The sequence below is a fragment of the Dermochelys coriacea genome, chromosome 20 (genome assembly GCF_009764565.3).
Source record: "Dermochelys coriacea isolate rDerCor1 chromosome 20, rDerCor1.pri.v4, whole genome shotgun sequence".
Lineage (NCBI taxonomy): Eukaryota > Metazoa > Chordata > Testudines > Dermochelyidae > Dermochelys > Dermochelys coriacea.
This window is the reverse complement of record NC_050087.2, coordinates 17,568,628-17,596,542: the sequence shown is the minus strand read 5'-3', so window position 1 is coordinate 17,596,542 and position 27,915 is coordinate 17,568,628. Positions and strand designations below refer to the sequence as shown.

Below are 27,915 nucleotides of genomic sequence, written 5' to 3'. Positions count from 1 at the left end.
CCCCCCGGCCTGCAGGAAGGGTTGTGCGGCGTACCCTCAGCAGTCCATGCTCTGCGGGAGGGAGGGCAGTGTTGAATTGGTCCAGGATCCTCTTCCATGTGACATTAACGAATCTGGGGCACACTTTGCGAGGGAGGGTGCAGCAACCCAGCGCCCCCGCCCCATTCGGGACAGTAGCTAGCATGGGGAGGAGCTCCATTTAGCCCCGCTGCTTGCAGGTTAGCACCCCCTAGAGTGATGCTTGAATGTTGGGCTCAATATTGACCATGACAGACGTGTGCCCAGCGCAGTTTTCTGCAGTGCCTTGGGTTTTCCTCGGAGATCTCCTATCTCTGGACCATCTGGCCCGCCCTGCCAAGGCCCCAACCTGAGATGGCACGGCCCCCGAGCTGTCTAAGGGGAAAACCCACCAGCACCCAGCCCCTCTCCTGAGCAGTCACTCAGCTGCTCTGCGCCGGCTTTGTTTTGGGAACCTTCGTCTCTGGCGAAATTCCATCCTCCCCTGGGCGAGACCCGCCTCCCTTTCTGGGCCGTAAACGAACTCTCTCGTGTCTCCTTTAGTTCTACGGTTACCTGTCCCAGCAACAGAACATGATGCAGGACTACGTCCGGACGGGCACGTACCAGCGGGCCATCCTGCAGAACCACAGCGACTTCAAAGACAAGGTGAGGAGGAGGAGAAATCCTGCTACCCCTCTGTCAGACTCCAGAGGGGGGCTCATGGAGGAGAGTGTGGCCGGCACAGCATTGGGATCTCCCCCTTGAGCAGTTCTCCTTTCTGATCACAGGGGAGGTCTCCATACGCTGTTTCCCCTGCCTACGGAGTAGGTCAGGGATGTATTTGACAAAGGCTGGGTTAGTTTTCACCCAATCTCTGAGATGCTGTCACCTCCCCTGCTAGGATGCCTGTAGCCTTTCTGCATTGGGTTTGGGATCAAGCCAGCAGCAGGTGTTGGACCGGCCGTGTCCCGCGAGCCCTTGGATCCGTTCTGTGGCGCTGAACCCTATGTTTCATGCTGTCTGGGGTCAGATAGTCATGCCCACCACCAGGTGTGGGTTTTTTGTTTTTGTTTTGTTTTTTTTTTTCAATAAAGTAACGTGCTGCCAATAGCCCCAGTTCTCCATGTGCTCAGCTAGTTACACACGGGCTCTGTGCTGCTGGCCTGATCTCTGTTCATGTCTGCTGATAACCACAGAGAGTAGCAGCTAATGGAATTCCTGGGCAGCATGTTAATTGAAAACCTGCATTGCTGGCCAGAGCCCCTCTCTTCCTGCTTGAGCTTCTTGCCAACACATACAAAGAGAACGAGTACGAGCTGCTGGCCACATCAGGCTGCTGAACTGGGTTTTCCGCTGTCTTGGCCAGGCCTGAAGCATCATTAGATCTAGTCTGAGCTCCTTTGTAACAGGAGCCAGAGAATTGCTCCCCATTCCCCTGCACTGAGCACAGTCCCTGGGGTCTGATTAAAGCATCTCCTTCCGAAAGGCTCCTGGTTAGCAGATCTTGAGAAGTGGAGCAGCCACTGTTTGCTGGCAGTTTGTTCCCCTGGTTAGTTGCCCCTCACTGTTAAAAGTGGGGCCTTGTTTCTGATGGGAATGTCTGGCTTCAGCTCCCAGCCATTAGTTCTTGTTCTGCCTTTCTCTGCTACGCTAATGAGCCCTCTGGCACCCCGTGGTTTTGCCCCGGGAAGGTTGTAGACACTTTAATCAGGTCCCCTCTTGATCTTTGATCCACAAAGATTGAGCTGCTTCAATCTCTCACCCGAAGGTGTTTTTCTAGCCTCTGAATCATATTTGTGGCTCTTTTCTGCACCCTTCCCATGTTTTCAACCTCTTTTTTATTTTTTTTTTTTTAAACGTGGCCCAACACTGTGGCCAGTTCTGGGGCTCCCAGTGGCGCTTCGAGTTGAAATCGCCTCCCTGCTCCCCTGTTTTATATACCAAGGGTCACATCAGTCCTTTTCTCCATACGGGGCACTGGTAGCTCCCCTTTGGTTGCTTGTCTGCCATGACCCCTATGTCCTTTCAGAGTCGCTGCTCTCCAGTCCCCCGATTGTCGGGCTGGCTGCCAGCCCTTGTTCCTAGAGGGATAACTTGGCATTTGCCTGTGTTGTAACTCGTGTTTGAACGGGCCCAGCCTGCTAAGCGATCCAGATCACTCTGCGGGTCTGTTATATTTATCAACCAAACTTAGATTCATAGATATTAAGGTCAGAAGGGACCATTCTGATCATCTAGTCCGACCTCCTGCACAGTGCAGGCCACAGAATCTCACCCACCCACTCCTATGAAAAACCTCACCCATGTCTGAGCTATTGAAGTCCTTAAATCATGGTTCAAAGACTTCAAGGAGCAGAGAAGCCTCCCTCAAGTCAACCATGCCCCATGCTACAGAGGAAGGCGAAAAACCTCCAGGGCCTCTCCAATCTGCCCTGGAGGAAAATTCCTTCCCGACCCCAAATATGGCAATCGGCTAAACCCTGAGCATATGGGCAAGATTCACCAGCCAGATACCCAGGAAAGAGTTTTCTATAGTAACTCAGATCCCATCCATCTAATATCCCATCTCAGGGGATTTGGCCTATTTACCCTGAATATTTAAAGATCAATTACTTACCAAAATCCCATTATCCCATCATACCATCTCCTCCATAAACTTAACGAGTAGAATCTTAAAACCAGATAGATCGTTTGCCCCCACTGCTTCCCTTGGAAGGCTATTCCAAAACTTCACTCCTCTGATGGTTTAAAAACCTTCGTCTGATTTCAAGTCTAAACTTCCTGGTGGCCAGTTTATACCCATTTGTTCTTGTGTCCACATTGGTGCTGAGCTTAAATAATTCCTCTCCCTCTCCTATATTTATCCCTCTGATATATTTATAGAGAGCAATCATATCTCCCCTCAACCTTCTTTTAGTTAGGCTAAACAAGCCCATCTCCTTAAGTCTCCTTTCATAAGACAAGTTTTCCATTCCTCGGATCATCCTAGTAGCCCTTCTCTGTACCTGCTCCAGTTTGAATTCATCCTTTTTAAACATGGGAGACCAGAACTGCACACAATATTCTAGGTGAGGTCTCACCAGTGCCTTGTATAACGGTACTAAAACCTCCTTATCCCTACTGGAAATGCCTCTCCTGATGCATCCCAAAACCGCATTAGCTTTTTTCACAGCCATATCACATTGGCAGCTCATAGTCATCCTATGATCAACCAATACTCCAAGGTCCTTCTCCTCTTCCGTTACTTCTAATTGATGCGTCCCCAACTTATAGCTAAAATTCTTGTTATTAATCCCTAAATGCATAACCTTACACTTCTCACTATTAAATTTCATCCTATTACTATTACTCCAGTTTACAAGGTCATCCAGATCCTCCTGTATAATATCCCGATCCTTCTCCGAATTGGCAATACCTCCCAGCTTTGTATCATCTGCAAACTTTATTAGCACACTCCCACTTTTTGTGCCGAGGTCAGTAATAAAAAGATTAAATAAGATTGGTCCCAAAACCGATCCCTGAGGAACTCCACTGGTAACCTCCCTCCAACCTGACAGTTCGCCTTTCAGTAGGACCTGTTGCAGTCTCCCCTTTAACCAATTCCTTAATCCACCTTTTGATGTTCATATTGATCCCCATCTTCTCCAATTTAACTAATAATTCCCCATGTGGCACGGTATCAAATGCCTTACTGAAATCTAGGTAAATTAGATCCACTGCATTTCCTTTATCTAAAAAAATCTGTTACTTTTTCAAAAAAGGAGATTAGGTTGGTTTGGCACGATCTACCTTTTGTAAAACCATGTTGTATTTTGTCCCATTTACCATTGACTTCAATGTCCTTAACTAATTTCTCCTTCAAAATTTTTTCCAGGACCTTGCATACTACAGATGTCAAACTAACTGGCCTGTAGTTACCCGGATCACTTTTTTTTTCCTTTCTTAAAAATAGGAACTATATTAGCAATTCTCCAATCATTCGGTACTATTCCTGAGTTTACAGATTCATTAAAAATTCTTGCTAATGGGCTTGCAATTTCAGGTGCCAATTCCTTTAATATTCTTGGATGAAGATTATCTGGGCCCCCCGATTTAGTCCCATTAAGCTGTTTCAGTTTCGCTTCTACCTCGGATATGGTAATATCTACCTCTATATCCTCCTTCCCATTTGTCAGGCTACCATTATCCCTAAGATCCTCTTTAGCCTTATTAAAGACTGAGGCAAAGTATTTGTTTAGATATTGGGCCATGCCTAGATTATCTTTAACCTCCACTCCATCCTCAGTGTTTAGCGGCCCCACTTCTTCTTTCTTAGTTTTCTTCTTATTTTGTGGCTATAGAACCTTTTACTATTGGTTTTAATTCCCTTTGCAAGGTCCAACTCTACTCGACTTTTAGCCTGTCTCACTTGATTCCTACATGTTCTGACCTCAATTAGGTAGCTTTCCTTGCTGATCCCTCCCATCTTCCACTCCCTGTATGCTTTCTGCTTCTTCTTAATCACCTCTCTAAGATGCTTGGTCTACAACTTGTCGTCTTATCAAAAACTGCAGTCAGGCTTGTGAAACGTGCCCTATTTTTCCATGTTGACTGGCATTAATTTAGATTCCTCTCCTTTAATTCTTTGAATCCTGTATCGGGTTTTTTATTATTTTGCCTGGGATTGACGTCCGGCTGGCTGGCTGGTTTATGGTTAGCTAGGTCATCTTGCTTGTCCTTTTCGAATATGGCCACAAAGTGAGCACTCTTCCAGCCTTCCGGAATTTCTTTGATATTCTAGGATTTATTAAAAATTAACAACGGGCCAGAGATCTTCTCCTTTGCCAACTATTTTAAGTCTCTTGGGTGCAAGTTATCCGGACCTGCTAATTTAGAAATGTTTCTACCTAGTGAATGCTGTTTAATGTCTTCCTCTTTCGGTAATGAACTGGAAAGTCTGAGTACGTTGTCCTGCTTCATTCCAAATACAGGACAAATAATTATTGGACATTCTCTACTTTTTCTGCATCATTCATAATTTGCCTGTCTCAATCTGGTAATGGGCCTGTACCGTTGGCTGGGTTTTTTTGGTTATGTAGTGAGTGTAGTGGGAACCAAAGTTGTCAGGTGTGGGTCCAGTCCCAGAGAAGGTAGTGGCATTTCTCATCACACTGCACCTTCCATCCAAGGGTCCTGAGGCTTCCTGGCGGTAACTCTGCCCTCTGGGAGATGGGGAGTCTGTTAGAGGAAAGTGAGGCACAGAAATGGGAAACCACTTTCCATGAGGCTGTGGCGGAATCAGGACTCGAACCCAGAAGTCCTGACTCCCCATCCGCTAGAGGGGACCCTAATGCTGGGTAGTGGCTGGGACGGCGAGAGGAGGAAAGAAGGACAAAGCAGTAAAAATGCAGCCCAGGTTCTCTGACTGCTTTTGGGGAGATCCTAGTGGTGCTTTAACTTCCAGGTCCCCTGGGAGGGGTGGGGTAAATCCAAGGGCTGCATCTGCCAGACAGCTGACTTCTGAAACAAGACTCAGTGTAGAACTCCCCAGGGCCGTGGGTCCTGTGGTGATGGGTACCCACAGTGCTGGCTCCGTTCAGACTCTTAGCCCCTCCCAGCTGGCTGTGATACGGGACCGTCAGCCACGCTCTGGAGGGCGAGGGAGGGAAAGCAGGTGGCTTCACAAGGTGGGCAATGGGATGAATTATGACAGGAGTCAGGAGCCTCCTGCCTCTGGAGTGGACTCCCATGGGAGCTCCATTGCCTGAACAGCTAAATGAAACAGTGTGCTAGGAAAGGTTCTGCTGGGAGCTACTCTCTGGCGGGGCACCATCGCCTGCTCATGCCGATAGGTGGCTGCACCCAGAACATCCTAAACCAGCCTGAGGAAGGCAGCAGCTGATCCAGAGCGACGTGTTTCAGCCTGCGCGGTCTGATGCCTTCCGACCCTGCAGGGGAAGGGCCGGGACTGGAGAGCCCCGTTCTGGTACCAGCAGCATCGGGCTGAGGCATGCAGACGTTGCTCCTGCCAAGGGCTGTGCCAGGGATCGCACTGTGACGTCGGTGGATGCAGGAGGGATTTCAAACGCTGGGGCAGCAGGAGTCCGGTTCTCTCCAGCAATGGCCTCAGCCAGGCCTTGGGAGTGCCTGTCCGTCCCCCCCTCCTCATGAGAGAGGCTGTGTTCCTTCTGGTGGGGGAGTTGAGTGTCTGACCCAGACAGTCCTTGGTTTCTCAGCTGAGTCTCCCCTTACTGTGATGGGGGCACAGAGCTAGAGTGGGCCCCCGCTCTTCTCACAGCCAAGAGCCATCAGAGGGCAGTGTCTGATCACCAGTGGGCCAGCTGTGAGCCAGCGACCTGGAGGTGACCCACAGGCACCACCTGCTCCCTGGATGGGGCAGCTGAAAGTATCGTGTATTTTCTGGGCAGGCAGAAACTTGTGAGTGGTGATGGCACCTAGCCCAGTGGGATCCTGGTCCATGCCGGGGGCGTCTAGACGCTACCGCCGTACACCTTCTAAATACAGCAGGGCCTCCCTAGTCTTGGCTCTTGGCTTGCTTCCAGGGTGCCGGGAGGCACTCTGTTCCTAGCAACCGCTCCCCTAATGGACCCACATGATCTGGGCACTAGACTGCCTGACTGACGAGTATAGGCATTGATGGCCACACCCACTTCATGCCATCTTGGTCTATGCGTGTGACCATCCCAATTCTCATCATCCATCACAAGGAGACAGAGTGGCCTAGTGGACAGGGCAGCGACTGGGACTCTGGAGACCTGAATTCTGTTCCCAGCTCTGCCGCTGACCAGCTCAGTGACCTTGGGCAAGTCTTCCACTCCCAGTGCCTCAGTTTCCCCTCCCAGCTTTTGGCTATTTAGCCTGTGAGATTTTTGGGCAGGGACTGTCTCTCACGCAGTCTGTGCAGCACCTGGCACAAAGGGGCGCCCGGTTTCAGTCGGGATCTCTAGGTGCTTCTGTAATACACGTAATTAATAATTGAGATTGTTAAGACTAACCAATTAGGCCATGCTGTCAGTTGGGGACCAGTTGGCTTTGTATGTGAACATTGTTCCTGGAGGGTCTAATTAGAATTCGCGCAGCGGGGGAGTCGTGTGGAACTAGTGTCTGCGATTGCATTGATTTCATCTCCTGAGATTTGCAAGGGAGCAGTTTGTATCAAAAGCTGTTTCTCTCTTTACCCTTCTTAATGTGACTTGGGCAGCCAGGTGATGGTTTGGTCTTCAGTGAAGATCCAACTAACACACCTGTGTTGGACTCGCTGGGGATGGGAAGGAGGGAGGGAGGATGGCAGATGCTCCTTCTGCATCGTCCCGTCACGTGCCAGGCCCGGGAAGATTTGCCTCCAAGGAAAGGGAAGCTCGGTAGTTCTGGGCTAGTAGCAGGTGCTGTAAAGTCCCTCCCATCCCCATGGGACCGTCCTCTGTGGGTGCGACCTGAGTGATGCCGTGCTCTGTCAACTCAAGGGCTTGGCTTTCCTCACTAGCCTCGACAGAGCTTGGGAAGCGCTAGGCTTCGGTCCTAAGTTAGAGCCAGTGCTTTCACCTTCCATAGCCCCTGCCACCTGAGACCCTCAAACCACCCACAGAGACTTCACTGAACTGCACCCCTTGGTGGGCCCGTTTTACAGAGGGAGACAGTGTGGTGGGAGGGAGGTGACTTGTCAAGGTGGCAGCCAGTGGCATATCTGGGAATAGAGCCCGCTCTGTCCTAACCCACTAGATCCCACTCCCGGGGATAGAACCCAGAAGTCCTGACTCCCAGCACTCCTGTCCTAACCCACTAGATCCCACTCCCCTCCCAGTGCCGAGGATAGAACCCGGGAGTCCTGACTCCCAGCTTTCCATGCTCTTCCCACTACTCCTCACTCCCCTCCCAGAGCTCAGAATGGAACTCAGGAGTCCTGGTTCCCAGTCCCTTTTTCTGCCCTCTTATCTGTGCTTGCTTTCAATATTGCAGACATACAACGTAGTATTTGTACGCTGCTTTAAGCTACTGTGGGAGAGCTCAGCGTTGCTGCTGTTTGATCCAATAGGGTTAATTGGGAGTAAACATTTTTCCTTTTTATTGCCTCCCGGGGTGGGATTCTCTCCAGAGTAAGCAGGAGGTGAAAACCATGACTCTGCCAAGGCAGGGGACCCCGTTCTGTAAATCCCCTGACAGATCAATATATTGACCTTTTTTTTTTTTTTTTTTTTTTTTTAAATGGGGCAAAGTTAGACACTTGGAGCAATTTTTCCCACCACAGGCAGAGCTGTGCCTCCCAAACCCACCCGAGGGGCAGGCAGAGCTCTGAAAGCCGTGTCTGTCTGTCAGGAACGGCTGTTTTGAAAGTGTCTTTGTGGATAAGCTTTTTAATTTCAGTAGCTTCTTATCAGAAGCCAGCACAAAGATCTGCATGCGCGTAAGAGTGACTGATGCAGACGGGCGGTTCTGTTTTCTGCTGCCATGTTGCTAATTAAGCGATAAGCTCTTTGTGCCCTGAGAAGTCCCTGCCACCTTGGTTCGCTTGTATTTGTGAGTCATTGTCTATAAAAGGAGCCCAGTTAAAATTCACCCAATTGGAGCCGAGGCCGTACGACCCCCAAGACTGCTCTGAACTATGGACAATCTTGGACTCTTAGGAGCTGCTGAAATGCAGCTCCCTCTGGGGTGGAGCTTAGCAGCCAGTGCATCGCCCAGGAGAGATTTGACCCAAAGACATGGGGACCAAACCCCAACTGTTGTGTTTTAAAAAAAAAAAAAAAAAAAAAAAAAAAAAGCTGTGGGATCGTTTTGGTCCCTGTCGGTGAGAGCTTGTTTCGAGGTCTTGGGTGGGAGACCGGCCTGGCCTACAGGTGGTGGGATCTGTGGGGAGTTCAGAGGTTTCAAAGCAGTTGTGGGGGGGCTTTCTCCAACTCAAGCAAATATTTGGGAGTGCTCCTTTCTGAGGGGGGCTTGTTTTCAATCCTGCAATTTTGGTGGATGGCCCTGAAACAGGAATTCTTCCATCCTGAGCTGCATTTTCAACCTGGCTTCTGGCACAGGCAAGCTGCTGGGCGAGTGAGGCATGCCATTCCCCGTGGCGCATGCGTCTGAACTGAAGGGGTTGAATGAGCCCACCGGGTTAGTTAGTAGGTGGAGGGCAGGGGGCGACTATCGGCAGCTGCTTCTGCTCACTCTCTCCCTCCTCTCTCCCCAGATCGTCCTGGACGTCGGCTGCGGCTCCGGCATCCTCTCATTCTTTGCCGCACAGGCTGGGGCGAGAAAAATCTATGCAGTAGAAGCCAGCACAATGGCCCAGCAGGCAGAGGTCAGTACAGCTCGCACGGCAGCTGCCTGCGGGTCAACGCTCTCTGCCTTGTGGGGCTGCTCCTCCGCCAAGGCTGTGGGCTGCTCTCCTCAGCCAAGTCCCCGTGCAACTGGGTGTGGGAAGATCAGCCTCCAGGTCAAAGAATCACATGGTTTTGAGGGAGCTGAGCTGCAGCCTTCTGGGGCAGGCTTTGCCAAGCCAGCCCAGGCGTTACCTGGCTTGAAATCCCGTCAAGCCTTCAAGCTTCCTCGTGGGGCTCCTTCAGGACTGGTGCATTTCTCAGCCCTGGGGAGATGGGAGCGCCAGTTCAGAGCAGTGGCTGAGCCAGCGAACTGGACACTGGCGGAGTGTTGAGGAAAAGCCACCGTGGGAGCTCAGCATTGCTCAGTCCAGTGTCCAGCGCTAACTTCTGGAAGCTGGACTGGCATCAGCCCAGTCATCTGGTGAGGTGCTGCTTAGAACGGCGAAGGCTTCGTTTGACGGCATCTAACCGACGCACAGACGCACCAGGGTTCTTTCTGTGCTGCGGAGACTCAACAGGTGCTCATGACAAAAAGGCCACAGCGTGAGACCTGGTACACAATGCTGCTTTTATACTTGGGCGTCAAAAGGAGCTGAGGCCCAGTGGGAGGCTCTGGAGCGACATGGTGGCACTTTGGCTATATTATGAAGCTAGCCATTCTCATTTAGAGAGAGCCCCCCTTGGCCAGCTGAGTCCTAGCCTCTTTTTATAGATGGGGAAACTGAGGCATGGGAAGGGGATGTGATTTGCCCAAGGGCGCTTGCCATGTTGGTGGCAGAACCAGAAATAGAACCCAGGCATCCTGCACTCTAACCATGAGACGTGCAGTACTCCGGCGCTGGAGTTTTTGTGGGACATAAGGAGATAAGCTGAAATAAAGTCTGAAAAGCAAAGTTTGGAGCCAGTTGATGAAACTGGACCAGCACCAAGCTCAATTGGTTTATCCAGAGTGTGATTGTCAAGACTTGGACAGGTTTCAGAGTAGAAGCCGTGTTAGTCTCTATTCGCAAAAAGAAAAGGAGTACTTGTGGCACCTTAGAGACTAACAAATTTATTTGAGCATAAGCTTTCGTGAGCTACAGCTCACTTCATCGGATGCATTCAGTGGAAAATACAGTGGGGAGATTGATACACACACAGAGAACATGAAACAATGGGTTTATCATACATACTGTAAGGAGAGTGATCACTTAAGATAAGCCATCACCAGCAGCAGCGGGGGGGAAGGAGGAAAACCTTTCATGGTGACAAGCAAGGTAGGCTATTTCCAGCCGTTAACAAGAATATCTGAGGAACAGTGGGGGGTGGGGTGGGGTGGGGGAAGAAATAACATGGGGAAATAGTTTTACTGTGTGTAATGACTCATCCATTCCCAGTCTCTATTCAAGCCTAAGTTAATTGTATCCAGTTTGCAAATTAATTCCAATTCAGCAGTGTCTCGTTGGAGTCTGTTTTTGAAGCTTTTTTGTTGAAGGATAGCCACCCTCAGGTCTGTAATCAAGTGACCAGAGAGACTGAAGTGTTCTCCAACTGGTTTTTGAATGTTATAATTCTTGATGTCTGATTTGTGTCCATTCATTCTTTTACGTAGAGACTGTCCAGTTTGGCCAATGTACATGGCAGAGGGGCATTGCTGGCACATGATGGCATATATCACATTGGTAGATGCGTAGGTGAACGCTCAGTGGTTTGAGCATTGGCCTCCTCAACCCAGGGTTGTGAGTTCAATCCTTGAGGGAGCCATTTAGGGATCTGGGGCAAAAATTGGGGATTGGTCCTGCTTTGAGCAGGGGGTTGGACTAGATGATCTCCTGAGGTCCCTTCCAACCCTGATATTCTATGAACGAGCCTCTGATAGTGTGGCTGATGTGATTAGGCCCTATGATGGTGTCCCCTGAATAGATATGTGGACAGAGTTGGCAACGGGCTTTGTTGCAAGGATAGGTTCCTGGGTTAGTGGTTCTGTTGTGTGGTGTGTGGTTGCTGGTGAATATTTGCTTCAGGTTGGGGGGCTGTCTGTAAGCAAGGACTGGCCTGTCTCCCAAGATCTGAGAGAGTGATGGGTCGTCCTTCAGGATAGGTTGTAGATCCTTGATGATGCGCTGGAGAGGTTTTAGTTGGGGGCTGAAGGTGATGGCTAGCGGCGTTCTGTTGTTTTCTTTGTTGGGCCTGTCCTGTAGTAGGTGACTTCTGGGTACTCTTCTAGCTCTGTCAATCTGTTTCTTCACTTCAGCAGGTGGGTATTGTAGTTGTAGGAATGCATGATAGAGATCTTGTAGGTGTTTGTCTCTGTCTGAGGGGTTGGAGCAAATGCGGTTATATCGTAGAGCTTGGCTGTAGAAAATGGATCGTGTGGTGTGATCTGGATGAAAGCTAGAGACAGGTAGGTAGGAATAGTGGTCAGTAGGTTTCCGATTTAGGGTGGTGGTTTCTAAAGTAAAACTATTTCCCCATGTTATTTCTCCCCCCCACCCCACTGTTCCTCAGATGTTCTTGTTAACTGCTGGAAATGGCCCACCTTGCTTGTCACCATGAAAGGTTTTCCTCCTTTCCCCCCCCCCCCCCACTCCTGCTGGTGATGGCTCATCTTAAGTGATCACTCTCCTTACAGTGTGTATGATAAAACCCATTGTTACTTGTTCTCTGTGTGTGTATATAAATCTCCCCACTGTATTTTCCATCGAATGCATCCGATGAAGTGAGCTGTAGCTCACGAAAGCTTATGCTCAAATAAATTTTAGTCTCTAAGGTGCCACAAGTACTCCTTTTCTTTCTGCGAAGACTTGGACAGTTCCCAAGAGCGGAATTCCCGGGTTTGGCAGGGTCTGGGGAAGATGGAGTGAGATCAGAGCATCCCTTAAAAAAAAAAGGGGGGGGGGCGGAGAAAAATGTACCATGTAGTTTGCCAGTAGAACTGGTGCTGGCAGGGTCCAGTGCACAGGGTGGCTGGGAGGAGCCAAATCCATGCGGCTGGTGAAGGCTGGAAGGATGTACTTCAGATGATGCCACCAGGGTAAGGCCGTGGTGATGTGTTAGCAGGACAGGGTTGAATGACACGGTAGCAGTGCTTTTCCGTCTCCTGAAGCCTCCAGACTGGCTGGTTGGCAGATAAGTGTTCGTCCAACACGATCTAGTGAGTTAATGCAGGGGTAGCTGCATGAAGTTCTCTGGCTTGCTATGCAGGAGCTCAGGCTGTGGGAGCTCATGGTCCCGTCTAGCCATCAGATCTGTGGACAGGAACTAGCAAATGGTCAGAATGCTGGTGGTGGGGATGACCTGGTGGGGTCTTCCCCATCAGGAAATGGCAGCTTCCTTGGAAGCGTACACCTGCGGAAGACAGGAAGTGACTGAAGACCCCACTGAGGAGTTGCTGCTACTGCTGCTATCTGCCTACTTGGTTGCAAGTTATGACAAGTGTGTGGAAATGCTGGGTAGCTTTGGCATTCTTGTATCTCCCAGCTGCTGTGGTCCTGCCCTCAGGACCCCAGGATGCTGCTGATTAGTTAACTCTGAAAGCAGAGACCCAACAGGCAAGTTCTGGAACCGTGGTTTTCTTCTTCCAGGAACTCTTGTCCTGGGGTTCAAGATCCCTTTTGTTAACCGGTCACTCAGCTGATAAGTGTTGCAGACCCCACATAAAGCACGGATTATTATGGGCTCTGTGCGGAGGGGAGTCCTATACTGATGCTTGGACTCAGAGGCAGGAGCCAAGTCGGGATGTGTGAGGGGAATCTGAGAGAAGACCAAAAATAGGAAAGAAACTGTCTGATGTATTGGCCCAGAGAACCTCAGGGGTCTCCTTGAAAGGATCCTCCTGGATGGTTCACCAGGATTCTTGTACATCAGGAAAGGGAGAGCTGGGATTACTCATGCTTCAGGCTGGCAAGGTCTGTAGGGAGGGGAGCCATGAGCCAGGGTCTCTTGAAGGTGGTCCAAAGACCATCAGCCCAGAAGTTGTTCATTTCGTAGCCTCTTCCTGGTTCCATGTGCTCTGGTCTGTTGCTGTGTATTTGCAGCTTGGGCCATTTTTCCTCCCTGAAACGTTCTCCCCCAGTCAGTGACCAAACGCCCCCATCCATTTTGTATCCTTCCCTCTCCCAGTAAGGATCACAACCTGAATTTCCAGCCCGTACAGACCGAGCTTTGACTGGTGTGCTCTTGACTCAGTCTGACCTGGGACAGGTCACGTCCTCTCTCCTGCCTCGGTTTACCCATCTCTGCGATGCAGGTGTCGGGAGGCGTGACCAGGTAACCAAGTGGTTGGAAGATGACAAGTGCTGGATTCAGGGAGGAAAGTGGGGTGAAAGGTCTCTGAATGTGTGGGCTGGAACATGACCCTGACTGGGTTGTGCATGGCACTCCCTGCCACGGTTCCTTGTCTTTAGAAGATCCCCTGCTCTTAAAGGCTCTGAGCCAAATTCATCCCTGGTGTCACTGACATCACTGCAGTTGCACCAGGAAGGACTTTGACCCAGTCTCGCTCAGCTGGATGAAATTGACTGACTTTGCCCTCCTTTGAAGCTGTCTTGTAGATGTTCAGTTAAACTAGATCATTTTTGCCCTGATGTATTTTTAGCACAATTCGTGATAGTCCCAGCAAACCCCACTGCATGTTCCTGGGCTGGTGCCAGCAGCAGATGCCCACAGATCATTCTGGATCATGTGGCTGGCTTAGACCCGGGAAGTGGGGGCCGCTTCTCTTTTCCTTTCTCTGACTTTTTTTTCTTCCTCGCCCAGGTTTTAGTGAAAAGCAACAACCTCACGGACAGGATCGTGGTCATCCCCGGCAAGGTGGAGGAAATCTCGCTTCCTGAACAGGTGGACATAATTATCTCAGAGCCTATGGGGTATATGCTCTTCAACGAACGCATGCTGGAAAGCTACCTGCATGCCAAGAAGTACTTAAAACCCAGTGGTAAGTGATCAGTGCTGACCGGAACACCCCATTCCACAATTTCTTTCCCCACAGACATGGGGAGGGGTGTATTCAGGGGCAGGTGAAATCAAATCCCTTTTCAACCAGTCTCTCAATGTTTAAAAGCAAGCTGGTTCAATGTGAGTAGTGGGGATGGTAGGGCAGATAATCGGCTCTTGAGGATGCTCTGGGATTTCTGTTGCTGGGGGAATATCAGCTGTGGAGCCCAAGCGATGTGGTTCTGTGAGCCAGAGTATTACCAACAATTGGGGCTGGCGAGGGCACGGGAGCTGGGTTTCATTGGCTGTCTGGCTTTCTCGCTATGCTCCTCGTTCGGAAACATAGCCCACTGGCGCGCCCGTGGGAGCTGCATGTGCAGGCTCCGGCATCTTACGCTGGGTCAGAGAACGGTGGCATCCTTGCGGGGTGAGGGATTCATGCGTCATGCTTGTGTGTTTAGTGACTGGGGGTGGTTCTCGTGTCCGTTTCGTCCTGGCTTCACCCATAGGCGTCTAACACATCAGGTGACGTGGTTTCATGACCCCGACAGCGTGAGGATAGCCACTCGGTGAGCCGCAAACCACATGCAGCATTCAGCCACCCAGGGTCTCTGAATACAGCCTGCAGGGCCCCACACGTGGCTGCTCTGGCGTGAGCTGAGTGGCCCTATAGCATTGCATGCTGGGACGGCTAGCCAGGCAGCTCCTCCTGTATTCAGGGCAGCTGGATCTCCTCTGTTCTGGAGACCAGGTACAGGCTCCCAGGCAATACGGCCCCTCTGCTAGGCAGACTCTGGGCCGCGTGAGCTCGTGCCTCTGGATATGTAGCAGGCCCCTCCAGCAGGGACACTCGCTCGGGGGCCTGATTCAAAGACCAATGCTGCCTGGTGGGGTGGAGCGGAGAGCCAAGGCCCCAGCAGGGTGTGGTGCTGGTCTCCACCTGCTGGTAGGCTGGGAACGATCGGGCGTCCCAGGCTGGTGTATGAGTTGTGGTTTGACCCCTCCAGCCCAGGAACAGTTCTGCTTCTCTGAGGGGGATGAGCTGCACCATGGCGCATTTAAGCAGCAAATCGGGCAGTTGGCTGCCCTCCTGGGCCTCGGGGCTGGTGCAAAAGGGGCCTGACTTCATCTTATGACCCCCCCCAGGCTGAGCCCACCAGGCCCCTCCAGCTCTTCAAAACCAAGTTCACTTCAGCCACTGCAGCTGCCGCAAAAATGCAGCCACCCTCCTGTGGTCGCAAGAGCTTCCAGGCCGGGGGATGACTCGCGGCGCCCTCTCCTGGCGTGGGAGGGAAGCAAAGGGGGCTGCCTGCTCTGAAAATGGGAAGGCCTGGGCTTGTCTGTGGGGAATGTTCTCACATGGGGGTTGGGGCGGGGGATGCAGGGCAGTAGAGAGAAGCTGCTGCTATGAAAATGGCTCCCCTTCAGGCCTGGTGATGGCCAGGCTGCCTAAGCAGTGCGAGGATAGCTGGTTCCCCTTTGAGGTGTTTAGAGCACTGTCTCTTTTTTACTGTTCCCCCAAACGGATCACTTGCTGTCAGACAGCGACTTAGCCAAAGCCTGCGTGTGCAGCCGTCGGGCTCCCGAGCGGAGAAATGGTTTGCAATGCAACGAATCTCGAAATGTCATTAAATTGTGTTCCAGGCAATTTCCCAAAGGAGCTGACACGACTCATCAGCCCTAATGTATTCTGCCCTCCCAAACAGGCCTGACCCTGTCCGTCCCTTTGGCCATATTTTAGTCACTGCCTTCATCCAAAAGCAATGCTCCTAGAAAAATCAATAGCCTAGGGCGTGTGTAGTTGCCTTCATTACCGGGGGTGGGCTGGGGGAGGGTGGGACCAGATCAGTTTTTAACTTGCTGGAGAACAGGATCTGGAACAGTCTGTTGCTTCTGGTGGCGAGAAAGCAGCATGTGTGTATGCTCTCGTTAGAGGTGTTGGTATTTAATTAAGCTTGGCAAATTAAACTGTTCCAATATGTTGCACAGAGGTGGGGGATGGATTCTTACCGTCTCTATTCCCACACTGTTTTGAAAACCCTGATTTTTAACTTCTTTGCCATCTGTCTGCAAGGAGCAGCCAGCTCTGTACGGCACTAGAGCTGCTCAGATGAGCCTCCGTAACACGGGCCCGGAACCGGTTTGTGAGAGCAGATCTTACAACACGCCTGCTTGAGGCCTGATCCTGCAAACTCATCTTAGCTTCAGGCTGAGCGTGGCCACAGGCTTGGGCTCTGACTCCAGACATAGAATCCAGAATCCCCCCGACTTTGTCGGTTCAGAACATTGATTTGTGGGTCTTGTGTTTCAAACCTGTCATATCCCCAACCCACTAGGACTTCCGCAATGCTGGGCACTTAGCTAGCGACTTGCCAGCTAGGAGCGCTGCCATTTATAAAGAGCAGGGGAGGGAGGGAGACATTCTGCAAGTGAAGAGCTGTTTTAGGCTGAAATTTAAACAGGGAAAATCATCCCCCAGCCTGCAAGGGAGACCAAAGGAGGGGCCGGGGGAGTCTTTTTTGCGTTTAACATGCAGGCAAACTAGTAACATCTACCACTTCGATATTTCTGTTCTTGCCTGAGTCACCTGCCAACATGCTAGTCTTGGTCACCGCTTGTGTTCGCAGCAGCAGTGCCTGACCTCCACGCTGATTATCCCCAGACCACCAGCCTTCAGAAACCCCCGGAAACCCGGGTAGCTTTTTTGGATATAGATTAGTAGGAAAATGGACACACTGAGCAAACGGGGATTTTTAGTCCCTCCACTGAGTTACTGTGGCCGCGCCAAAGATTAAAGGCGGAAATCGGAATCTGACTGTAACGGCGCTGCCTGCGGCTTTCAGCCAAGAGCGAGTGCTGCTGGCCCTGCGGGCTCGCCAGCCCCTTTGAGCCACTTACCAGAGCTGCTCCGAGGACAGTTACTGTTTGGAAATGTTGCAATGTCTCCAAAGTACAGACTTTCAGACCCTGACCAGGATCGGGGCCCCCTGCCCAAAACAGCTCAGCAGGAGGGAGGCACCAAAAGGGGCAGGAGGCTACACAGCAGGTCAGCGGAGAAGCTGGGCACAGGAGCCAGGTCTCCTGAACTCCAGTCTGGTGCCCTGCCCTGGGCCACGCCAGCTCTCCTGGCTACCAATGCGTCTTTAGTGGGGGTTGGGAGCAAGGTGTGGGGTTTTGTAAGTCCAGTCTGCCCTAGTCATAGTTCTCGCCATCCACGAGTGCCCACTCTCTGCCTGTCCCTCCCGGTCCCTTCCTCCCTCCCCTGATGCTGAGGAGATGGTGGGGTCTGTCTACACTGCAGTTAGACACCCGTGGCTGGCCCATGCCAGCTGACTGAGGCTCGTGGGGCTGTTTCATTGCGGTGTAGATGGCCCTCCACCTTCACGAGGCCCTAGAGCCCGGGCGCCAGGCTGAGTGTCTACGCCACAATTAAACAGCCCCTTGGCGTGCGCCTGAGTCAGCTGGCAGGGGTCAGCCGTGGGTTTTGCACTGCAATGCAGACGTACCCAGAGAGGCTTCGCCAACCCTCCCTGCCCTTGAGCTGCGCCTAGCTCCTCTCCCTCCAAGGGGTGGGTGTCAGCCAGGAGGAAAGGAACCCAGCTCTTTGCCAGGAGGGAGGAAGGAAATGAACCCGGGTTGGCCGTTGTTTTCTGGAGCAGGGCTCAAGTCGCTGAGCTGGACCCGAAGAGGTCTGGAGCTGCGCTAGGTAATGGGGAGGTGAAGAGGTTTTAAATGGAGTGCATAAAGTGAGGGAAGGCTCGGCCAGGCAGCCTCCTCCAGCTGGAGGGGCCTGGAAGAGCTGCGCTACCCGTCTAGTCCTGCCCATGCCACACTGGGGTGGAGGCAGTGCTGCTCTCTGGCATGGTGAAATCTAGGGTGGGACCCCCATCAGCCTGCGGATAAGCAGGGTCGCCAGCTCTCGGGATTTAGAGCCCGAGTCGGGGAATGCTTGGGGGATTTTCGTAAAGCCTTGGCTCCTGGAGCCACGTGCATCTGAGACTCTCGTCTCTCAAGTCAGTTTTGTAACCCTGGAGAAAAGCCTGGAAATGTGAATTCCCCCCCCCCCACCCAGCTGTTCGCACGTATTTTTTCATTTTTAGGCAATTGTGATTTCTCTGGGTGCTCAGGGTTGGCAGTTCTGCCAAGGTCCTGGGCTAGCTACAGATCCAGCCCGCTTTAGCTAACATGTCAGATGTGGTCTTAGACGCTCCAGTCTTTAATCTTGAAACTTTAACAGCTAAAGCCACTGAGCTGTGCTCCGATCTCAAACTTTGCTGCCTGGCTTCTTACAGTCCAGACTGTCCCCTGTCCTGGAGAACCCATGTGAGAGAAATTCTGGCATTAGCAAGGCTTCAGAGAATGTTAAAGGGCGTGATTAGGGGCCTGTGAAACTCTCCTATGGGGAGAGATTGCAAAGAGCGATGATTGACCTTAGAGAGGGGACATAAATCTGGCAAATGGGGGAGAGAACAGCGGATCAGGGGCTTCTGCCCATCTCATCAACCAGGGACTCAGTGAAACTGAAAAACAGCAAATTCATAACCAGTCCGAGGCGATCCTTTTCCACGTATCGTGTCCTTACACTGTGGAACTCACTGCTACTGGATAGCTTTGGGGCCAAGGAATTGGATGGATTCTAAGAGGTGTTGGCATTTTCTACAGCTCCCCAGAAGAGCCTGAGTAGTTGTTAATGGTAGAGTTCTGGAGCTGTAAACCCATCTGCTTTAGGGTGCAAACGAGTCAAACTGTTAGAGATCAGCAGGCCTTTATGGAGGGCAGATTGTTCCATGTCTGCTACCGCAGGCCTCTCACACCTTCCTCTTCAGCATCTGCTACTGTCGGAGGCGAGATTGTGAGCTAAATGGGTGTCGGGTCTGACCCGGCCTGGCAGTTCCCTTGAGGGCTGGCGTAGCTATCAGGGTGGGTGGTGAGAGCGGCCTGCCTGGAGGAGATGGAGCACTCTGGGGGCTGCAGGGGAAGGGGATAGAATCGGGGGAAGCGTCTTAGGCAGTGTCTATGCGCATCGCTGTTGGCAGCTGTGGCCATGTGGAAGAGAGCCCAGATCGCAAAGCCAAGGGGAGCCGTCCCAGCCAGTGGCCGGCTGCCGATGTGTAGTGCTTGGCCCCCGCCCTCCGCTGCTGATCTGCCGCAGGCTGCGCTGTTTGAACGTTGCTCAGTGACCTCGTTCGGTCGAGGAGTTTGGTTTGTTAGCTATGGGGATCGGCTCTGTGCCCCTGCCGGTCTCCGTCCCACCCAGCCATAACCCAAGTCAGACATCGGAGGGGGGAAGGGTGTGGCTGGTGGGTTCGATGTGCTTGAGACCTGAACAAGGCAGGAAAATGACTTGCTGTGTATCTGTGCATTGCTCTGAGCTCTGCTTTGGGCTGCCAAGGGGATTTTGTGCCCATGCCAGCCCTGCAGCCCCCACACAGTTCAGTACCTACCGAAATGCACCTGATCGGGTGGCATACGGGACAGCTGCTGCCTGGGGCAGGGGTTGGCCAGAGAGCCAGGCCAGATCCCAAATCAGTCCTCACCTCCTTCCAAACACATGTTGCATTGGGCCTGTATCTTGGCTCTGTGCTGGGGAAAGCCCTGGAAAGGGGCCGGGCATCGCTGGGGTGGGCCAGGCATGCTCTGACTTAGCCAGAGCTGGGCTGGGAAAGAAAACACCGTGGGAAAATTGGGGGGGATTTGGTTTTAGATAAAAGTTTCTGCTGAAAACTTGAAAGTTCAATATTTTTGCTAACAGTGAGTCATGGGAGATGTAGTCTATGGGCAGGGATCCCCAGCCGGAGGAGAATGAGGACACAAGATGCAAACTACATCTCTTATAATGCATCATGGTCTCCCTCTCAGGGAGGGGAAGGCCCTGGTGTGTTGTGGGAAATGTAGTCCTGTTGGGGATCCTGCCTAGCAAGGACAATGGGGACCCAAGGGGCTTTGAGATGTTTGCGCTAAAAGCCAACACTTTTCCTGACACATTGTTTAGCTGCTGAAGCGGTTGGGAGGGAAAACTCCCATCCAGCGCCCTGGTAACCTGGCATGTAGGTCAGCCTGTGCTGGAGGGGTAGGAAGGGACTTGACGTAGCCCTGCGGGGCGCTGACCCCCTCTGCTCCCCTTCCAGGTAACATGTTCCCTACGATCGGCGACGTGCACCTGGCCCCATTCACGGACGAGCAGCTCTACATGGAGCAGTTTACAAAGGCCAATTTCTGGTGAGTCCTTTTCCCTGGCACGAGGCTGGTGCCCTGCCCATCAGGGTGTTTGGCTGGCTGGCTGGGCCAGCAGCTAGTTCAAAGCATGGCGGGGGCTTTCACCAGTGGGAGATAGCTCCCCCATGGTGGGAATATTGGGGAGGGTGGATCTGTTTCTGGAGCAGATAGGATAGCCCGGTCCTGCCTTCCAGCTGCCGCAGGTCCTGGCAGAGACACCCAGCCCAGGGCAGGGGCAGAGGCGTGTTGTCAGCTGCCATGATGGGGTGGGGACCGCGTTTGTTGGGACTCAGGGGAGCACCAGCCACTAAGGAACTACTGGGACTCCCCTTCCCAGTCTGGAGCTGGCGCACCGCTCCCTCCCCCCTCCTTCACAGGGAGTTTCCACCCCTGGCTTTAGCCCCGATGTAAATGGCTCCATAGCCCAGGTGGGCGTGGACCCAAACCCCCTGCATGTAATGCGTTTGGGTCTCACGCCAGTTCCCCGGGGGTCAGGTGCCCAAAGCACTGTCCCTGTCGGTCCCATTGTGGTCAGCCTTGGCCGAGGCTAAGGACTGAATGGCCCCTAGAGATAATCCCCCCCTCTCCACCCCTGCTGCATCCCCTCCACTGGATGAGGTGGGTTTCGCTGGCGCTGCGGCTGCCTGGACTCTCTGGGATAACACCCAGGGTATGTGGCGTATGCTGCTTTGATTTGGCGCCCGCCTGTCTCAAGATGATGCTGAGCTGTCGTCTGCTAATACTGAGTCCCTCGGAGGTGGGGGGCTCCAAGCGGCGCCCTGATCTCCTTGGCTTCCCCGGTCAGCCCCAGCTCTGCCCTGATCCGCCTTGTGTCTGCGCCGGAGCCCCGAAGGGAAGTGACTGTCAGACGCGTAGGCTTGAGCTCTGCTTCTGGGCAGCTGTGCACCTCCAGCAGGTTTCCACACCACCTGAGTTGGCCCACGTGGGCGGGTGGAGCTGGTCAGCGCAGGCAGGTTTCCATGGGTGTCTCCTCTTGCAGGTATCAACCGTCCTTTCATGGTGTGGACTTGTCAGCACTTAGAGGAGCCGCGGTAGATGAGTATTTTAGACAGCCTGTTGTGGTGAGTTGTGGGAACCAGCCGCCTCTGCCCCAGCTCCTTCCTCTGGACCCAGATCGGGCCGTTTAAACGGGCTGGGAGGGAATAAACAGGGATTGCTGGGCTGCTGCTGGAGTGAGACGGTGGTAACTGGTCACCAGAGTACAGCAGCACTGCGCAGCTGCTTAGGGCAGGAAGGGAAGGCTGGGCCAGTGGGCAGAGTACTGGACTGGAGTGCAGGACCCCTGGGTTCTGGTCCTGGCTCTGCTGCTTGGTGACCTTGGGCAAGTCGCATCTCCTCCCGTGCCTCAGTTTCCCCATCCCTCAAATGGGGAGGGTGATACTGACCTGCTTTGAGATGAGTCATTTATTAAAGTCACTGATGAGCCTCCGAGTAACTAGCAATCAAATGCTCAACAGACTCCCAGGTTGTGCAGGAGCCTCCCCCTAGAGGACATTGCTCTGGGGAAGCATTTCTGCTCTGCGCCCTTTCCTATACCAGTCCCTCCTGGAGTCCTTCTCGGCTCTCACAGCACCTATGTTAGCCCTGTGCCTGGGGAGGTAACATCCAGCACCTCGTATCTTGAAGCCTGATGTCTGCTGCTGGAGCAGGCTCCTCCGCCCCTCTGTAGCCTGGCCTCCGCTTGAGGGGACAGAGCGCCCTGTGTGGGGCTGGGCTACGCTACGTTCCTTCCCTGGCAGAGCTGGGCTGCAGCAAAGGAGATGCGGCTCCAGCCATGGGCATGCTTGTGATGGCTTGCCATTCGCTGGCCTGACTTGCCGAAGGCTAGGGGGTGCTGTGCTGAGAGGTGACCTCTTGCCTGAAGAGCCAGATCTGCAATTCTGACCCTCTGATCCTTTGGGACCCCTGGCACTTCCCATGAAAGTCAGGGCATTAGCTCCAGCATGCTGCCCACGGTCATTACATGCCACCTCCCTGCGTCCCCCTGGTATGGGCTTGGGCTTGACTTCCCAGCATTTGCTGTAGGGCGGTGTTGCTCTGAGCTGTTCAGCTGCCTTCCTCCACAGAAGTGGCTGCATTTCCGAAGGAGTTTCCAGGGCTTCCCAGTGTTCATAAACCCGGACAGAGCTGAGTATGTTCTCCCCAGTTCTCTCTGTGGGATCCTAGCCCAACATGGGATGCTGGCAAGAACAAGAGCAGTTTGGGCTGCTCAGTAGCAGGATCTGTGTTTGGTTCCTCGGGCTGCCCCGCTGAGTCTCGTTTCCTGTCTTCCCTGCCGCTGCCTCTGCAACTCCCGACTCGGTTTCCTTCCCAGAAAACGCTCGTGTGTACTGTACCATGCGTGCCCATTAACGGCGCGTCCTCACTGCCAGGCTGGAACAAGGCTGCGCTCCCCCATTGTGGCCAGGACACTGACCAATGTGCCTTTCTCTCCTAGGACACCTTTGATATCAGGATTTTAATGGCGAAGTCCGTTAAATATACAGTCAACTTCTTAGAAGCCAAAGAAGGCGATTTGCACAGGTAGCTGTTCGCTCATTCCTAGCGGGAGGATGGGGAGGTGGGACCTGATCCCCGCGGGTGGCAGGATAGAGGGACAAGTGCCCACCAGCTGCCCCCCACGCACCCCATCGTGCTGCGGGGTGGTGGTGTCATTAACCCCGCCTCCCTGTCTTATGTACTTTGGTTACTGTGGAGATGCCTCTGGCTGCCAGGATGTTCAGAGCCGCAGCCTCCAGGCTCTGATGGAGGTTCCCGGGCCCTGTCTGTGAATGCCAGTCACACGCCCACCCTTCCCTTTGCCCACACCTGTGGAGCTGGCACTCAGAGGGGAGACCACGTGGGGGGGGGGGTCCCCATCAACCTTGTCAGCCACAGCAGCATTTAACATCCCACAACACAGTCCCGCCTTGCCCACCCCTGGCAGGAACCCTCCCAGGATTGCTAGGGCTTTGTCCAGCCTAGTCTGGAAATGCCACCCCCGGGACGAGGATTGGACCCTGAATGGAAACCCACTAGCCGTCAAAGACCAAAACTCCATGCTGGACGGTATTTATTGGGGGAATTACGGTAGCGCCTGGGAGCTCCAGTCACCCCCCCGAGGTCCCATGTTGTGCTGGGCGCTGGTACAAACAGACCAAAGACAGGCCCCGCCCCCACAGAGCTCCAGTGGCGACAAGCCAATGCACTGGAACGTGGGGGCTCCGTAGCTCGGCCCGGCTTTCTGTCAAGTGCAGAGCGGCCCCCCCCCGAGGGATTTGTCCTCATGCCCTGGCCGGAGGGATGCACCGGAGGTGGGGCGTGTGTGGGGAGCCGTGAATTGGGTGGGAAGGGATGATCTGCTGTGGGGGGAGCCGCTGCCAGGCTGTGACTCCCCGCACCTCTGGGCACATCTCCCCAGGTGCCCCCACCCCGCTGCTAACTGCTTCTCTTCGGTTTGCAGGATAGAAATCCCATTCAAGTTCCACATGCTGCATTCAGGTCTAGTCCATGGCTTGGCTTTCTGGTTTGATGTAGCCTTCATTGGTTCAATGTAAGTGGTGGAGCAAACAATGCAGAGCCTGCCCCTACCTCCCACCAGAGCTTGGGGTTTGTAAAACAAATAACTGGCTATCGCTCCTATTCTACATTGCAATAAACTGGCAAGTTCCAATTCCGTTACCTTTTCGCTTGTGGTCCTGTCTCGATAACCGTACATGCTTTTGCCTAACCCCGCTGCAGTGAGACTTCTTTAGAAAGAACTCTGAGCCCCAGCCCCTCTGGTCTGTTCTGATCCGCCACAATCCCATGCAGGGGCTGGGGGTGCTCCATGGGGAAGCCAAAATCCCCCTGGGATCCTGGATATGCCACAAGATTTGGGGCAGGGAGGGGGCGGGTGTTCTTCCTATGATTCTTCCTAAAGAGATTTGACTGTAGACGACCGTTTTGGCTGTCCTGAGATGGCATTTTGTTTTCAATATGTGTATGTTGACTGAAGGTGCTTTGAATTTCTTGGTGCTTAACTTGGGTCAGCTCTCGGGCCAGGCAGCAGGGGAAAGGAGACGTGTCCCATCCCAACAAACTCTGGCAGCAGTTTCCGAGCCATAACGAGATGCCAGAGTCCTGGTCCCACCTGTCTTAACTGCATCAGTGCCTCTGACATAAGTGTGATCCATGAGATTGCACTAGTGCAACGCACCATCCTGCTGTATGGGAAAGCAGCTGGTCAGTTACCTGGACTGCTGTGCCACCCTCTCACTTGTAACTCGGGGCCCCAGTGCCCCTCAGGAGCAGCGGTTCCCAAGTCCTAGGGAACTGCCTCTGCCTCTCTCAGTGAGCAGTGGGTGCTGGACTCTCACCGTGGAGTCAGGGCTGACGCTGCTCCTTCGCTCCCAGCCCATGCTCTGTGGCAGATGAGACTGGGAACCTGAGCTGGAGGCTGGGACCACAGAGATCTTGGTTCAACCCCTCACGTCCCTCTGTGTCTGCCGCTGGCGGCTGGGCTCTGCTGGGCTGGCTGCTGCCACCCCACGGGGAATTCACTTCTGGAGCTCGCCCTCAGCATAGCTGAGACTGATTTCCTGGGCCTGCCCCACCCGGCTGGACAGGCCCAGTGGGACACAGTGGCTGGCGCTGCCCTGTCCCCATGACTGTGGGGTGGGAGGCTCCAGGGAACAGCCATGTGGGGCTGCAGTTGGTTGCTTTACAAACACCTTGGGCCAGCAGACGGCACCGCTGCCCCCCATGTCGCCAGTCCCCTGCTGGTGTGGCTGGAGCGGGCTGGGCTGGCGGGACGGTGCCTGCAGCCAGTCCCCACATCCGTTGCTAACCAGGCACTGCCCCCTCTCTCCCACAGGATGACAGTGTGGCTCTCGACGGCCCCCACCGAGCCACTGACCCACTGGTACCAGGTCCGGTGTCTGTTTCAGTCTCCGCTTTTCGCCAAAGCCGGGGACACGCTCTCAGGGACGTGTCTGCTCATCGCCAACAAGCGGTAAGGCAGACTCTGAAGGCTATGGATCCCAGCATGCACTGCCCCAGCAGCCAGGCTGAGCTGTATTCCAAACAGCTCCATGCACTGCACCTTGGTATAAAGGGGGCAGCAACCTGACCCGCTTCTGGGCTGGTCTGTGGGTCCTGCCACTGCGGGGCCTAGCCCTGGGTCTGTGGTCGCCTACCTAGCCCAGGGCTGGGGGCCCTTGGAAATACCTTCTGTCGACTCAGCCCAGTTGCCCCATCTCGAATGGATTTCTCCCTGCAGCCGGCAGGGCAGGGCTGTCACCCCAAGTTACCGCCGGGAGCTGAGGTCCAGCAAGGCCAAGTGACTTGCTCAAGGTCACGTGGAGTCTGTGGCAAAGCAGGGGTTTGAGCCCGGGTCTTCCAAGCTGCTGCTCTAATTACTGGGCAGCCCTCCCCTCTGCCCAGCACCAGCCTGTCCTGCCCAACGCACCTCCAAGCCCGGCTAGACCAGCAGTGACTGGAAGGCCTGTGAATCTGGTTCGGGGGGGGTCTCAGGCCAGTTCTCCTTGGGGGGACATGCAAATTGCCACTCCCCATTGGTTGCAATTCGGGCATCTCCTCTCCACAGCCGAGCCCTCAGCGCCCCCTTGCCTGCCCCTGCACTGTCCCAGCATTAGGCCCAGCCGTGCCACAGATGGAATTTGCCCTGGGGGGTGTCTCTGTCCTGAGGTTTCTCCTCTTCCCCGGCTTGGCCCTTCCCATCTTGCTGGGGTCTGCTGCTCCAGCAGGAGCGGCCCTCAGGGGCAGGTTGGGCCAGAGGCTCCTGTGCCGGGTCAGTCTCCGATGTGCGTCTCCCTCTCTCCACAGACAAAGCTACGACATTAGTATTGTCGCCCAGGTGGATCAGACGGGTTCCAAGTCCAGCAACCTCCTTGACTTGAAAAACCCCTTCTTCAGGTACGGCTCCGCCTTGCAAACCGGCTGCCTCAGCGGCACCCCCAATCTGCTGGCAAAGGCAGCAAGACCCTGCGCTGGCCGTGCCCTCTCCTCCCGGGCTGGGAAGTGCAGGGTTACTGGCCCCGTTCTGCCTTTTGCGGGAGCCTGGTGCTGTGCGGGGAGCCTCATGCCAACAGGTTGACCTGGCTGGGCAGCAGCCCGTCCCCCTGCAGCTGCAGTGACTGGCAGTGGAGCCGGAGTTTCTCCCGCAGCCCGTCCAGGCCTCACTGACGTGTCATCACGTGTCTCACAGGTACACAGGCACGACACCTTCCCCCCCCGCCAGGCTCCCACTACACGTCTCCATCCGAGAACATGTGGAACACGGGTGGCGCCTACAACATGAGCACGGGGATGGGCGTGGCCGGTAATGTACCCTGCAGTCCTGGGGCGGGCTGGGGGGCAGGGAGCCATGGGATGGGGAAGCGGGGAGCCCATGGGGCCGGCCAGTGCAGAGACACAACCCACCCTGTGCTGAAGAAGCTTTAATTAGCTGCTGGATCCATGTCCTGCTGAGCCATGGTGCGTGCAGCCCCTGCCCACTCACGCTGTGCCCCTCCTGCTCCGGGCACTGCCATTGGTCTGCACTTCTCCTTGGGGGAAAAAGGGGGGGATCAGTGCCCAGCACCCCCCAAGCCAGGCCGATCCGGCCCAAGCCCCTCAGCGCATCTGCTCAAGCCAGACCCCAAGCCTGGCCCGTTGTGTCTGCTAAGCTGGGATCAGCTCTCTGGGGCTGGGACCTCAGGAAACTCCCACTTCCCCTGGCGCAGGGCTGGGCCCCAGCGGTCCGTCCTCCCCTCCCCCTGCTGGCTGGGAGCCACCTGGGCTCCAAGCCCAGCGCAGCCTGGCTGGGGACACTGAGCAGCTCAGGCCATTCCTAGCTGGGAGTGGAGGGTTCCCTGCTGCAGGATTCATCCCACCCTGCTGGGCTGGGTGTCCTCTGAGCCTCACTCTGCAGCCTTGGTCCCAGTGGGGAAACTGAGGCCCCAAGCAGGGGTGTGACTGGTTCCCTGTCTGAGCCTCCAGCTCCTCCCTCCATTTCTGTGCCTTCTTGCCACCATCCCCTGCATCCCGCCATGGGCACAGGGACCCGGGCACAGGGCGACATGTCCTGGAGCCCCAGATTGGGGCCTCTGGGCCTGTTTCATGGCTGGCTTCTCTTTGGCCCCTTCTTGTGGCAGGCCCTGGAACCGCCTCCCAGCATGGAAGCTGTTGGCAACCCCCAGCCTCCCTGGGCCCCGAGGTGGCTGCTTGGCAGGGCGGCTGCGCTGCCATCATCACGCCAGCCTGTGCTCCGGAAGAGCTGCTGGCCTGGCCCTGGGATCCAGAGCCCTGCAAGTAGGGGCCTGGCGTCCTTCCAATGGGGGCTGCTGGGCAAAGCTATTTTTCCTCTGGCCGCAGTCCCGGGGCTGCTGAGCTCAGCTGGCCAAATGCCCGGCCCTCCCCAGGGCACTTCCCCATGGCCGAGAACCCTGAACCCAGCCTCCCTGCCCAGCCCCAGGGACTGTCCCGGGCTGCC

The 27,915-nt window shown here is 54.2% G+C and overlaps 1 protein-coding gene across 1 annotated transcript in view; it reads left to right on the top strand.

Moving 5' to 3' along the window:
- Window positions 1-27,915, top strand: part of CARM1 (coactivator associated arginine methyltransferase 1) — a 56,481-nt gene that overhangs the window by 26,264 nt on the left and 2,302 nt on the right. Inside the window, 11 exon segments of the mRNA XM_038378175.2 lie at window positions 562-666; window positions 9,179-9,289; window positions 14,049-14,226; window positions 20,354-20,444; window positions 21,442-21,523; window positions 22,900-22,985; window positions 23,905-23,994; window positions 25,297-25,434; window positions 26,268-26,357; window positions 26,650-26,671; window positions 26,673-26,763. Of these exon segments, the coding sequence (XP_038234103.1) occupies window positions 562-666; window positions 9,179-9,289; window positions 14,049-14,226; window positions 20,354-20,444; window positions 21,442-21,523; window positions 22,900-22,985; window positions 23,905-23,994; window positions 25,297-25,434; window positions 26,268-26,357; window positions 26,650-26,671; window positions 26,673-26,763 (1,084 nt within the window).